We start from the raw sequence: 13,880 nt of genomic DNA, 5'->3' as shown, positions 1-13,880 counted from the left end.
AGTTTTTATTCAGTCATGCTGCTAGGGAGTTTTCCTACCAAAGGACCACAGTTCATATTACTATCATACTGATTGCACTGTTGTTTCTGCTTTTGCTGTCATAGAGCGGGTGGGGGGGGGGAGGCACCAGCTGAGGGACCCACAAGGGAAGAAGGCTCAGAGCCCAGGGACTGGTGGTGGGATGGCGATGAGCAGAAAGAGGGAGAAAAGGGAGCAGAATGGGAGGGGAGGTGTTGCAAGCTGAGGAGGAAACAGGGTTTGGTGAGCAGGAAGAGTCTGGGACAGAGAGCTGTTCAGACTCAGAGGGAGGAGAGGAGGGGGCCAGGAGACCCAGAGGAGGCCGGCTGCTGAAGCATCCAGGGAGACTCCCCCTCCTGCTGTGACCAGCTCCCCTCTCCCCTGGTCTAGAGCACACAGGGAAATCCAGTTCAGACCCCATGAGGCTGTACATGATATTAACAGGTGTTTGGTTTTTTGTCCCAACATGCATCACTTTAATCTTACTGATAATGAACTGTATTTTCTGCCCATTCACTCCCTTTGAAGAAGTCCTTTTGGAGCTCCTTGCAATCTCTCTTTCTTGGAAAAACCCTGGACAATTTACTGCCATCAGCAAACTTTGCTCCCTCCTAAGTCTATATCATTTATGAACAGGTTGAAAAGCCACAGGTCCCAATACTGATCTTGAGGGGACTCCGCTTTCTGCTCCTCTCCATTCAGAGAACTGTCCTTTTCACTCTTTTGGTGTTTCAGAAGGAGGGCTGCCTCCGACAGGGGCACATTTTTCTTATAAGGGCACATTTCCGGGGTCCCCACAGTGCCCCCCCCGCCTGGCTCCACTCAGCCAGGGCAGCTGTGTTTTGTTTTGCTGCAGATGAGCCTGCCCCCTGAAATATGGGGTCTTAAAGGAACTGTGACGGGGGGGCAGAGGGGTCGCAGCTTCCCCACACTTGTGAAGGTGCCATGGGGGGGAGGCAGGTGTAATTGGGGGGGGAGTAGTGTGGAGGAATGAGCGAGACGGAGCTTCTGGAGCCTGTGCTGCCCCCTCCCTGCCTGCTCCCTGAAACTTTCCTGAGCCTCTCCCCTTTTCATTTCAATGACTGGGGGTCCCACACAGCCCTCAGGGCACCTCAGTATCTTGGGAGGGGGGAGCTATTTTGTTTGCTGAGGGCAGGGACACAATCCTGTCTCATTGCGGGGTGTCAGGCTTTTCGGTAAGAGGCTCAGGTGGAAAAGCACTGAGAAGGAAAAAATCCTGGGGTGCTGATTTCCTCCGCTGCCCAGCTCCCCAGGGGGCCACACCCCGCGGTCCCTCCAGGGTCAGCAAAAAAGGAGAATCCAGGCAAGTTAAAGGAGCAAAACAGCGGTCAGTAGACCTGATCTTTATTTGTAGCAACAAGGTTCATCCACAGAAAGAGTAGGAACCCCGAGAAGATGGTTGCACGAACTTTTAAGACTTTTACCCCCTTTCCCATAATAAATTTTCTAACAACTTCATCAATACATGACATGGGGCTTTTTCAGGGGTTGTTGCTGTTGCTGTTTTGTATTTATATTTTAGAACTTCTTGTGATTCATGTGGAAATTGTTCAATTATTCAATTTTTCAATCCCAGCATTCCAAACTAACCCTATTGCTATCTAGCATTACCTAAAATTTACTCTTCTACTGTAATTACCATTAATATATTAACGTCATTGATACATGCGTATAAAACGTTAACTACAAACACCAAGACATTGCACTGAAACTTTCAATAAATATGCATGCATGCACTTTCCAAGAGTCTCATTCGAGAGCCAGTGGGGTGCAGTGCTTAAGAGTTTTGGACTAGGACCAGGGAGACCTGGGTTCAAATCCCCACTCAGCCATGAAGCCCACTGGGTGATGGCTTCACAGCCCAACCTACCTAACAGGGTTGTTGTCAGGATTAAACAATGAGGGGGAGAATGACTCAACACCTCACTGAGCTTCTTGAAGAAACAGGTGGTATATAAAGACATCCAGTAAATTTCAGTAAGAAGAAAGGTAAGTTGCTGTACTTAGGCAAGAATAATTTGCTGCACAAATATAAGATGGGGGATACCGGGTTTGCCAGTAGTACATGTGGAAAAGGGGTCTTAGACTAACATGAGTCAACAGTATGATGCAGCAGCAAAAAAGGCTGTTATTCTAGGCTGTGTCCAAAGAAGTCAAGTGTCCAGATCAAGAGAAGTAACAGCCTCAATTTCTTCTGCCTTGTTCAGACCACACCTGGAGTCCTGTGTCCAGTTCTGGGTGCCCCAATTTAAGAAGGATTTTGACAAGCTGGAAGGTGTGCAGAGGGGGGTGACCAAGAGAATTAAGAGTTGGAAACCAAGCCTTCTGAGGAACAGGAAGGACTATCACGTGGAAGATTGAACAAGCTTGTTTTCACCAGCTCTGGAGGCTGCGACCCAAACCAATGGCTTCAAATTAAAGATGCCCTTGGAAGGTTGTGGACTCTCCTTCCTTGGAGGTTTGTAAGGAGAAGTTTGAAGGCAATATGTCATGGAAGCTTTAGTTGAGAGTCCTGCAGTGGACTAGACGACCCAGGGGTCTCCTGCAGGTCTAAAAGTCTATGATTCTCCCCTGTATGAACTCTTTGATGGGCCATGAGGTTAGTCCTCTTACCAAAGCTCTTTTCACATTCCAAGCACTGATATGGTTTCTTACCACTGTGAATTCTTTGGTGGGAAGGGAGACTTTGCTTCTGACTGAAGCTCTTTCCACATTCCATGCACTGATAGGGTTTCTCACCACTGTGAATTCTTTGATGGGAAGCGAGACTGGAGCTCACAGTGAAGCTCTTCCCACATTGGGAGCACTGTTATGGTTTCTCACCACTGTGAATTCTTGGGTGTGCCACGAGATTGGCACGGTGACTAAAGGTCTTTCCACATTCCAAGCACTGATATGGTTTTCCCCCTGTGTGAATTCTTTGGTGGGAAGTGAGATCAGCTCTCTGGAGGAAACTCTTTCCACAATCCAATCATTGATAGGATTTCTCCCCGGTATGAATGCTTTGATGGGTAGTGAGATGGGCACTTTTACAGAAGCTCTTTCCACGTTCCAAGCACTGTGAATTCTTTGGTGGGAAGTGAGATTGGCTCTATGGCAGTAACTCTTTCCACATTCCGAGCACTGATAGGGTTTCTCACCAGTGTGACTTCTTTGATGGGAAGTGAGATTTTGCTTCCGACTGAAGCTCTTCCCACATTCTGAGCACTGATAGGGTTTCTCACCACTGTGAATTCTTTGATGGGAAATGAGACTTGCCTTCTGACTGAAGCTGTTTCCACAATTCACGCATTGATAGGGTTTCTCCCCAGTATGAATTCTTTGGTGGGAAGCGAGACCGGAGCTCACAGTGAAACTCTTCCCACATTCTGAGCACTGATAGGGTTTCTCACCACTGTGAATTCTTTGATGGGCCGTGAGATTCGCCCTGTGATTGAAGCTCCGCCCACATTCCGAGCACTGATAGGGTTTCTCACCTGTATGAATTATTTGATGAGCTGTGAGATGGGTGCTTTGACTGAAGCTCTTTCCACACTCTCGGCATTGAAATGGCTTCTCCCCCCTGTGAATTCTCTGGTGTTTATGGAAGGTTGTGCTTGTATTAAAGCTTTCCCTACAATCCAAGCCCTGATAGGGTTTCTCCCTGCTGTGAGTTATTTGATGTGAAATGAGATGTGCACTCGTACTGAAGCTCTTTCCACATTCCAAGTATTTCAGTGGGTCCTCCCCTGTGGGAATTATTTCCTGTGAAGTGAGGCTTTCATTCCAACAGAGAGTTTCCCGCCATTCAGAGAACTGAGAGGGTTTCTTCTCAATAGCATTTCTTTGGTGGGTAGTCGAATGGGAGCTGTGACTGAAGCTCTCTCCACACTCCAAGAGTGGCAATGGCTTCTCCACTGTGTGGATTCTGTCATGGGCATCCTCTCTCTCAATTTCCAAATCATCACCACCTGCAATGAAGAAATGGATTAGAGCTGCAGGAAGAAATGGAGGGCCACTGTATTGAATATTGATCATTAACCCTTGTGATAGAGGAAGAATTCCATGCATCAACATTGCTGACCACACACTAGAGGTGGTCAGTGTTAGAAACAGAGATAGGACAGCTAGGACATAAAGTGGACCTTATACCTAGGTTATGGGCTGAAAAATGGAATGTCCATATGCACTCTCTTATGACAAAAAAACACAGCTGAAAAGGAATGAACTGCAGCTGAAATAATATGTTCATTTTTCACATGGTCTAGTCCTTCCCCTGCCCACCCCTCAGAGTTTTTAAGAAGGTCTCTCCTTCAGTCTTCAGAGAGTAGCTGGAAGTGGGGAGGCAGAAAAAGGTCCTTCTTTCCTTCCACTCTGCAGTTTTAATCTGAAATATTAGATTCTGTGAGCAGAGCTCAGAAACTGCTCGTGTCTATGACATTCCCTGTTGCAAAATGTGCCTAGCACCATGTGAGTTTCAGACACTGGAGGTGGTGGATGATTGTGTCTACCTAAGAAACCAACAACCTCTTCGTTGATGCTGACCTGGACAAGTGTACTGGCGAGGCACTTATGGCAATGGCTCACCTCTCCAAAAGAGTACAGTGGTACCTCTGGTTAAGAACTTAATTCGTTCCGGAGGTCCGTTCTTAACCTGAAACTGTTCTTACCCTGAGGTACCACTTTAGCTAATGGGGCTTACCGCTGCCGCCATGCCGCTGCTGCACAATTTCTGTTCTCATCCTGAAGCAAAGTTCTTAACCCGAAGTACTATTTCTGGGTTAGCGAAGTCTGTAACCTGAAGCGTCTGTAACCTGAAGTGTCTGTAACCCGAGGGACCACTGTATGGGTGAATGGGATGCTAACCAATACCAAGATGAAGGTCTATCAGGATTGTGTGTTGAGCAAGCTGCTTTGTGAAGTGAGTCGTGGGCAATTACAACCATCAGAAACAACCCCTCTATGCCTTCCACAAGCTCTGTGTCAGGAAGATTTTGGGCAATACAAGGCAGGACAGTGTCAAACAAAGATGTGCTTTCCTAACCTCAAATTCCCAGCATGTTCCCACTCCATTCTCAGCAAGGTCTATGCTGGCTTGATCATGTCCAAGGTCAAAACATGCTGATAGCCCTCCATTTAAGGTGAGTTTAAGGGGTGTTAGAATCCCAGATGCTGCAAGTGGCCCTGTAGAGCTCCCTCAAAACCAGGGAGGCTTATCAGAGAGAGAGATGCATGGAATTTCCAAAGAGAGATTGGGATCCAAAAGGGAGCCTTACTGAGAGAGGCCACGATCCCATGATTCTCCTCCATGACTTCCTTATGCAGAGCTCTCTGGTCAGGATCCAGCAACGCCCATTCCTCATCTGTGAAATGAACAGCGACATCTTCAAAGCACACTGGACCCTAAGAGAGAAATGAAGAGGTCCTCTTTAGAGAGCAGAAAGATTATCTGCTACACATTGCTGTTTCTTTCTGCTCATTAAATGGTGTTTTGTTTCAATGGGATCATCCTGCTGCACGTTTTAATTGTGGGTGCTGCTTTTAATGTCTTAGTGGAATTCTTTTCTTGTGTGATTTAGTGATGGACATTAATCTTTGTGTAAATGGAAGGAACTCTTCATTGTATTCTTAAAATCCTTCTGTCTATGCCAGATGGAAGGATCCCCTCTCTGCTCCCCATGTCCTGTTCTTCGGGGGGGGGGGGTGGAGAGACCTTTCTGATGCCCTAAAGACAACTTCCAGAAGTGCACTGGGGGGAAAGGGGGGGAGGAGAAGGTGGGGAAAGCCCCATTGTGCAACTGATGTGACAGGATAGGTGAATCCTGGGAACTGTTTTTTAGGCTTTTTGAACTGCTTAGAAGTCTATTTTACCATCAATGATAACTCTACAAATAAAACGACAATGACTTATGAATCATCCTATTGACCGTCAGAAGGTGAGTTAAGGCAAGGTGGCTGTTCCTTATTTTCAGCACATTAAGCTTCTCGAATGGCATTCCCAGCCTCTTGGCTTCTGTCCAAGCTGCCCTTGACAAAGATGCCTTCAGAGAAGCTTGGGCAGAAGCCAAGAGGAGGAGAGAAATTCCTTGGGGGCCAGAGGCACCCTGGCAGCCCCACCCCTCAGCCCCCTTCCCCACAGGGCTCCCTCCCTCTACCTGAGCTGCTTCCACAACCGTTGCTTCTCCTTCCCCACCAGGAATAGATGGAAGATGAGGTCTTGCTGGCATCATCTGGTCACCTGCAAGAGACAGAGGTAAGTGGGAAGCCAGGAGTGCATCTGCTCCCAAAAAAGTCTCACCTTCTGAGTGCATCGGGACATTTGGACCCATTTCATAATTTAGTTGGGTTAAAAAATACATCTCCCTTATTTGGTGCTCCTGGCCCCAAATGTCTCCCCCCCCCCCAAAAAAAAGATGACAAGAACCCATGGATTTGTTTTGATATCCACAGAAAGGGACCAAACAGAGAACGGACTCCTTCCTTACCCAGCAGCCTTACTCTCGTGTCCAACAGAATCCTTTTGGTCTCAGAGGAATCTGGGCCCATTTCTGCAAACAGATCCTGTCTCTGAAATAGCAACAAAGTTTCAAAACAGAGAATATGAAGAAGAGTTAGAAAAGGAATGACAGAGGCAAAAACTGAAGGGCAATCTGATAGCATTCAATAGCTGCTTTCCAAAAGAAGGATGGAGAATTTTCAGATACCCTCACTCACGTTCGGAGCCCCTTTGGAGTATCCAGAGGAAAGTCTCTCTCACCTGCTGCTCTGCCTGCTTCTTCTCCTCTGCCTGACTCAGGAGGAAACCTTCGGCCAGGGCCACTGCCTGGGAACTGGTCTCTGCTCCGCATTCCCTCACCCAGCTCTCCATCTCCAGTGGAAGGACAGCCAGGAACTGCTCCAAGATCACCAGGTCCAGCATCTCAGCTTTCGTGTGCCTTTCTGGCTTCAGCCATTGGTGGTAAAGGTTGTAGAGTCTGCTGCAAACCTCTCGAGGTCCTTTGGCCTCCTGGAAACAGAACTGCCTGAACTGCTGGCTCTGCACCTCTGAGCAGAGAGTGTCCTCCTCACCCAGGATCTTCTGCACAGTTTTTTCCCAGAATCCTCCACTGCTCCCAATTCTGATGGCATGGCTTCTTCCTGCTTCACGGCCAGCTGAGTCTTGCTCATCCATCTCTGCTCTCAGGAAGACTCCAAGAGAGATGAAGGAATCCCTTGATCTTCTGCCAAGTTCTGTCTGTCTGAATTAGAGATCCTTGCAAATTCTACAAAGCAAATACATCGTTCTGTTACAAAACTGACCTATTGCCTGGAGGAGAAAAATGTTCCGTGAGGAAGCATGTATGAGTCTTGGAAGAGCCAGCTCTGGACTGCACCACAACCCAGACTCTTGAGGTTTCTTTAGAAAGGAGAAGGAGAATGTATTTTTCGCTCCATAAAATGCACCTGACTATAAAGCACACCTAGTTTTTAGAAGAGGAATGCAAGAAAACAAATATTTTAAAGGGAGCGCTTGTAGGGATCAGATGGGATTACCATGTGGAATTATAAAATATACATCAAGCCATTTTGTCCACGATGAATGCATTGTGTTGACTGGGATTGATATATTGATGATAATTTCTGATTAAATCCCATAAGATTCTACATTCATGCCCTTTTCCCTGTACTGCCAATTTCTCTCTCTTCACAAGTCACGTACACACTTAGACAGGCAGGCGTCCTGGGTCCTCAAAGACAACGGGCAGTTTTGTCGATGTAGCTTTTCTGACATGTTAATCTTAGGGCCAGGAAGCAGGTTTCACATTAAGGTGATAATGATCACTGTCCTCCTGGCCATCCTTCTTATCATGTGCATTGATTGCTGAATGTGCTCCTTTGTAGTTTTCATTCACTTACTCCAAAGTATGCATGCCTAACTAGTGTTTATAGTTTAACTTTGCCCCCACTTGGGGTTTGTTTAAATGCTCAGAGGAAATCTGATTGGTTCTTACGAGCACTGTGTAAAGGATTCTTTTGCTAATAAAATGGCCTGGTGAGGGGTGTGGTGTACACACTTCCTCCGAGAGCCTTGCCGGTCAAAGCCTCGTGTCTTATTTTAATCAGGGTCCAGTCCTTTCCTTTGGCCTCAAAATGCAACAGTGCAGTATGCATCCCAGGCTCTGCTCAGCGCTCCCTTTCACGAGTCACGTAGAGCGTGTATGCGGTGCTTACAGGCTTTTCCCCAGGAGGGAGCAGCCCCCAAGAGCCGCACACATGCTCCATGCAGCTAGTGAGTGTGGCTCTTGGGGGCTTTTCCAGGAGGTGGGGGAAGGGACTGAGGGGCTCCCCTCTGTCCCTTCCCCCACCTCCCGGAAAAGCCCCCAAGAGCCGCACCCTCTTTAAAGGGTGCACGGCTCCTGCAGGCTTTTCTACGAGGGAGAAGGAACTGACTGGCCGTGTCTCTCCCTCCTCAGGGAAGAGCCCGCAAGAACCGTGCGGAGCGTGTGTGCGACTCTTGGGGTCGTTTCCCGCCTGCATTCGCTCCATAAGACGCACACACATTTCCCCTTTTTAGGAGGGAAAAAGTGCATCTTATGGAGAGAAAAATACAGTAAGTCTCCAGCCCCCTTAGAGGGAAAATGACCATGCAAAATGTGAAGGGAACTGTTGGTCTTTCTGAGAGATGAATCAGCCTGGTTGCTCCTTCCTTTCAGAGTTTTCAATCATGGAATGAAGTCAGAACTGTGATTGACAAGTGACTCATTTGTACTGAGTGTTATCTGAGCATTGGGGGTTTTTTTTAGGGGGGGGTCCTAACCCAGGGTTCCTCAAGAGTTGCTCTCCTGCCCAACCCCACTTCAGGGCCCATTTATTCCCTTATCTGGCTAACTCCTGAGGGCCAAATGACATGTGGGTGGGGTCAAAGGACAGCACTCAAAAGCAGATACAGTGGTGCCCCACAAGACGAATGCCTCGGAAGACGAAAAACTCGCAAGACGAAAGGGTTTTGCGGTTTTTGAGGTGCTTCGTAAGACGAATTTCCCTATGGGCTTGCTTCGCAAGGCGAAATGTCTTGCGAGTTTGTTTCCTTTTGAAGCGGGAACTGGGCTGGCAGGGAGCGAGCGAGGGAGCGACCTACCTTTTCCCGAGGGATCCTCTTCTGGAGAGGGCACAGAGGAGGCAGGTGGGCTGGGATCCAGCGGATCTGGCTGGGTCTCTGTGCCGCCGCCGCCTCTGCCTCTCTCTCTCTCTCCCCCTCCCCACGTGGCTGCTCCATTTTGCCCTAACTGCGCGAAGGAAGGAGGAGGTGGGACAAAGGAGGAGGAGGAGGAGCCATCCACTGCGCTTGGGCCGCCGCGAAGGCGCCTTTGCGGGGGTGGGAAGAAGCCGGGAGCAGCTGCCGAGACTGTGGGGAGCCCGGCGGCGTGGCGCAAGGTAACGGGGGGAGCAAGGGAGAGTCCGCGCCAGGCGCTTCGTGCGTCCGCCCTCGGTTCCTGGGCTCGAACTTCCTTTGGCACCTCGTGGAGAGAGAGGGAGAGGAGCGGGCTGGGGCTTTGATGTGGGATGCGGTTTGGCGGAGCGAAGACGCGGCAAGGCTTGGCGACAGAGGAAGGGGGACTGTTTTCATGGGGAGGGGGGAGGGAGTGTCTTTGCCTCTTCCTGGCAACAGATCCTCCAGGCTGGGGAAACTCCTCCTGCTGGGGAGCGACCCGCTTTGTGATTTGCCCGCTATCCCATTATAATACAGTACCAGGGTGGATCCATGCTTCGCAAGACGAAAAAATCCGCAAGACGAAGAAACTCGCAGAACGGATTAATTTCGTCTTGCGAGGCACCACTGTAAAGTGAGACTCGCCTTTCTATGCGCGTAATGTGTTTTCAACTGTTTTTATTGCTGTTTTTTAAATTTTGTAATCTGCTCTTGGAGAGTTGGGTGACGGGCAGGGAACTAACAATAACGATGATGATGTTACATTGCTTAACATGCCCCCTCCCCAGTCATGAATACTTGAGGGCACTCCTGGGTCCATCATGGTCGCTTGAGGCCCATGTCCAGCTCAGGCTAGTTCCCCACCCCACAGACCTTTTGGGACAGAGAAGACATGGCGCTGGTCCTCTCTGCACCAGATGGGATGGTGGCAACGCTCTCTGTGTGGAACTGCCCTTGAAGGCGACTCTGGGAACTGGCCCAAAACGCAGCAGCCAGATGATTGGCTGGGCTGCCTCTCTTAATGAAGGACTTTGCACTCCCGCCTCTTTGTCCAAGGAGATCAAGGATCTACCCCCTCCTCACGGAGTCCCGTCCCCCCCACAACAAACACATTGGATTCCTGTTTTAAAACAGTTGCACTGGTTGTTTCCTTTCCAGCAGGACCTCTCCTGCTCTCAGTGCCTTGGCTTGTGAGACCTCCAGTGGTGCTTTCATGGAACTGTAGATGTGGATGGCACCCCAAGGATCATCTAGTCCAACCCCCAGCAATCTCAGAGGCCACGCTTGCATCTGGAGGAACTAAGTGTTAGAATATTTCCGTTCCATCTTAAGGGACAGGCATGACTGTTGTGTGTCACATGCCTGTTTACACTCCAGCACAGCTTGCTGGGAACTTCTGTTTGTGTACAGTGGTACCTCAGGTTACAGACGCTTCAGGTTACAGACACTGCTACCTCGGGTTAAGAACTTTGCTTCAGGATGAGAACAGAAATCGTGCTCTGGTGGCGTGGTAGCAGCAGGAGGCCTCATTAGCTAAAGTGGTGCCTCAGGTCAAGAACAGTTTCAGGTTAAGTGCAGACCCCCAGAACGAATTAAGTACTTAACCCGAGGTACCACTGTATAGATTTTGCTTATGCTGTCTTGCTTTGGACATGAAGGAGAGCAGACATGATTCCTTTGTCCTGATGTGTGCTGAATAAACTGCTTGTAAATCTGCTCACACATGCCTCTCCAGCCACTTCTGTTGTGTGTTTACTCTGCTGAGTGTGTGTGCCCAGCTACTGAAGGCTGTTGAAGCTCGGGTTGCAGTTTCATGCTGATCCAAGGACTGGGGATCGCCTAGCACAGCTGGGGGGCTGCCATTTGCCCCCAATTCCTTGGCTGCATCCCAACACTAAGCACTGGAGGAGAAAATGAGCCCTGCAGGATCAGACCATAGGACTGCCTCCTATGCGGGAGACAGGGCAGAGGATTCCCCCATCGCCCTCTCCTCCTCCTCCTTCTCCTCCACGGATTGGCCTCCTCCTCTTTTAACGCCACCTTGATTGGTGGCCTCCCTGGCTCTTGTGGGAGGCAGTTCCACAGGTTTTACTCTGCCCTGCAAGAGGAAGTGCTTTCTCTTCTCTGCTCTCCTTCCTTCCTTCCTTCTTTCCTTGCACAGGTGAGGTTTTAGGTACAAGGGTATATTTCATGTCTGAATGTTTCCATCTGCGGACAGCCTGCGTTATACAAGGGGACTGACCCATACATCTGAATGGGGTTTCTCTGCATGCATTTTCCCACTCCTGGACCCAAGGGGCCAGCAGCGCATCCATGCAAAGGAAGAGCCGAGCTGCCGCCCTCCTGCGACCCTCCGCGCCCTGACTTCCCCCTCTCGCCATGCAGCGCTGGGACCCCCGCTCTCCCCATGGGCCCTATGTTGGGAGAGAGGAGACTCACCGGATCCCAGCAGGCGCCCCCAGGCAGCCTCTGCAGAGCCGAACCAACGGGACCCCCACACGCCGGACTTCTTGCAGGAAAGGGAGGGGTTGGGCTTTCGCTCCGGAAAGTCTTACTTACTTTGCCCCCCCCCCCCCCGTCTTACTTTCCTGTCTAGGAATCTAGCTCGTTTCCGTTTAACCCTTGGCAAGCCGAGCGCACCCAACTCACGCCTCTCCCTCTCTCGAGAGGCGGAGCATCGCGCACCAATGGCATCCCGAGAAGGCGGAGCAGGAGAGGTTTATGGATTACTTCCGGCAACGGATAAATTCAGTTTTGGACAGCAGCTGAGAGGCCCCCTAACAGCTGGCCCCTGAACAAGGGTCCTAAGAAATCCTCACTGGCTCCCGGTCCGTTTCTGATCACCATTCAAAGTGTTGGTGCTGACCTTGAAAGCCCCAAATGGTCTCAGCCAGAGGAAAACATTTCCGCAAAAAGATCAAAACATGTAGCCGCAGGTGATACAATAGGAGCCTTTCTGCAAATGGCCTTTGCAACACAACTCACTGGGTGGTAACAAAGTACACACATTTGCCTCTTTGAAACGTAGCCCCGTTTCCTCAATGAATCCACCCATTTCTGGATGAAATGTAACTTCTGCCAGTAAAGCTGAGTTGAAATAGTAAGGAGAGCAAAACAGCAGCCCTGTCTGACCCCCGTCAGCCTCCAGACTCCCCCAGTCACGTGGCAGGAGATTCTTCCTGAGCCCCCCCTCCGGGAGATGGGTATGACATCATGGATGATCCATTGATGATCCCCATGATCCAAGCAGACTGGTCCAAAGAGCAGATCTCTAGGCCTGAATGAAACGGGTCTGCGATGATGGATTCTGGAGTCAAGAAATCCGCCCTTTCCAGTGATCTCTCAGGCTGGCCAGGAAAAGGCAGGGAGCAGGAATCGTCAGGCATCCCGATTGACAGACAGACTTGTCATGTTGCCCAAACACGAACTCGGAGTCTGATCTGATATCCGTGTACAACGCATTTTGTGGCGCAAACGGAGATGTTTTTGGGGTGCTCTCTCTGTGACGGGGGGGGGGCTACTATCTGAGGGTGTACAAATTGCAACGCGCTTTAGTTCTGGGCTGCTTCACTCCTCGCATGGGGGGGGGGGGGCTCTGCGCGCAAACAGATCAACAGCTGCCTTGCTTTCTTCCGGGCCGCATTGTGTTGCCTCTGACGGAGACACAAGGGATGAATTTTACCTGTCGGGGGGGAGGGGGGGCGTGTGTGCAAAAGCCCAAGCCCCATTTTTCCCGTAACACAGGAGTCACAGAGCCCAACCCGCTGCTCAGTGTGCACCAATACCTAAAACATGGAATGGATCTAAGATCATGGCGTGGGGGGCGGGGGGAGGGAAGGATTTTGCAATGTAAACATTGTAGGGGGGGACCCCACTTTGCAGCTGAATTGCCGGGATCAGCCCCTCCCCCGCGCTCCTCATCCCCATAAGGAAGAAGGGAGGGGGGAAACCTTCCTCTCCTTCGCCCCCCCCCAATTCCTCCTTTCACGGTACATCCTCCTCTCACCCCGCCCCCACAACCCCAAATCCCTCCACCATGCGCTGCTCCTCCTCCTCCACCTCCTCCAATCCGGCTTCTGTTTCCGGAATGAGGGGAGAGAGCCCCCCTCCCAAACTGCCTGCTTCTCCCGCAAGTGGAGCTTCTGCGCCGGATTGCTGCTCTGCGGCGTAGCTCTAGGGGAGCGCGCTTCGGAAAGGAAAGGCGGGGCGGCAGGGGAGGGAACCCCCGCCCGATGGATGTTACAGGAAAGGAAATGAGAATCGGGAGCGAGGATAAAGAGGTAAAGGGCTCGCGGGGGGGGGGAGAGGGGAGAAAAGGACCCAGAGACCCCCGCCAGCTCCCCAAAGCGACTTTCATGGACAACACCGGCAGGGCCTGGATCCCTGCACGTGTGCTGCGAAGGGGGCTTTCCTTGGCCCCTTAGGCGCCTTGGCAGCGGTGGACATGGGACACCTACGCAGGGGGTCCCCACGAGGGCCCCCTTGCCCCGTTTCCCCCGCGTAGGCATCCCTGGGGCCCTGTGGGCTCCGCACGGACAAAGGCGGGCCATGAAAGGGTTAACGGGCGTGAGAGACGCCTGGATAGAGACCCCCCATGTCCCTAAACTGTTCGTCTTGGGGTGGACCCTCAGGATGGAAAGATGGGGGGTGAGGGCTGAGCCGCGTCAAGGGG

General features: G+C 50.7%; 3 protein-coding genes across 3 annotated transcripts in view; 2 read left to right on the top strand and 1 right to left on the bottom strand.

Annotated features, from left to right (window-relative positions):
* LOC310686823 (uncharacterized protein) overlaps nt 1–13,880 on the top strand; it is a 116,614-nt gene that overhangs the window by 84,040 nt on the left and 18,694 nt on the right. The gene's annotated exons all lie outside the window — the stretch shown is intronic.
* Nucleotides 1–13,880, top strand: part of LOC310686854 (uncharacterized protein) — a 54,136-nt gene that overhangs the window by 32,883 nt on the left and 7,373 nt on the right. The gene's annotated exons all lie outside the window — the stretch shown is intronic.
* Nucleotides 1,348–11,745, bottom strand: LOC310686884 (uncharacterized protein). The gene is made up of 6 exons (XM_083461361.1): nt 11,648–11,745; nt 6,776–7,024; nt 6,504–6,585; nt 6,174–6,256; nt 5,295–5,421; nt 1,348–3,989 (listed from the first exon to the last, which is right to left on the bottom strand). Exons 2-6 carry the CDS (start codon nt 6,935–6,937, stop codon nt 2,815–2,817), a joined length of 1,629 nt encoding a protein of 542 aa, XP_083317487.1. The 5' UTR covers nt 6,938–7,024; nt 11,648–11,745; the 3' UTR covers nt 1,348–2,814.

The sequence above is a fragment of the Podarcis liolepis genome, assembly GCF_965112155.1.
Source record: "Podarcis liolepis genome assembly, chromosome: 10".
NCBI classification, from domain to species: Eukaryota; Metazoa; Chordata; class Lepidosauria; order Squamata; family Lacertidae; genus Podarcis; species Podarcis liolepis.
Note: the sequence above shows the minus strand (reverse complement) of the source record. Positions and strands in the feature narration are given on the sequence as shown.

Excerpts from the sequence above, each read along its gene's own strand:
- LOC310686884 (XM_083461361.1), bottom strand. The coding sequence starts at position 6,937 with ATGCTGGACCTGGTGATCTTGGAGCAGTTCCTGGCTGTCCTTCCACTG. Across the intron at positions 6,257-6,503 it reads CACGAGAGTAAGGCTGCTGG|GTGACCAGATGATGCCAGCA; the intron begins GTAAGGAAGGAG and ends TGTCTCTTGCAG. Across the intron at positions 3,990-5,294 it reads TGGGATCGTGGCCTCTCTCA|GTGGTGATGATTTGGAAATT; the intron begins GTAAGGCTCCCT and ends TCTTCATTGCAG.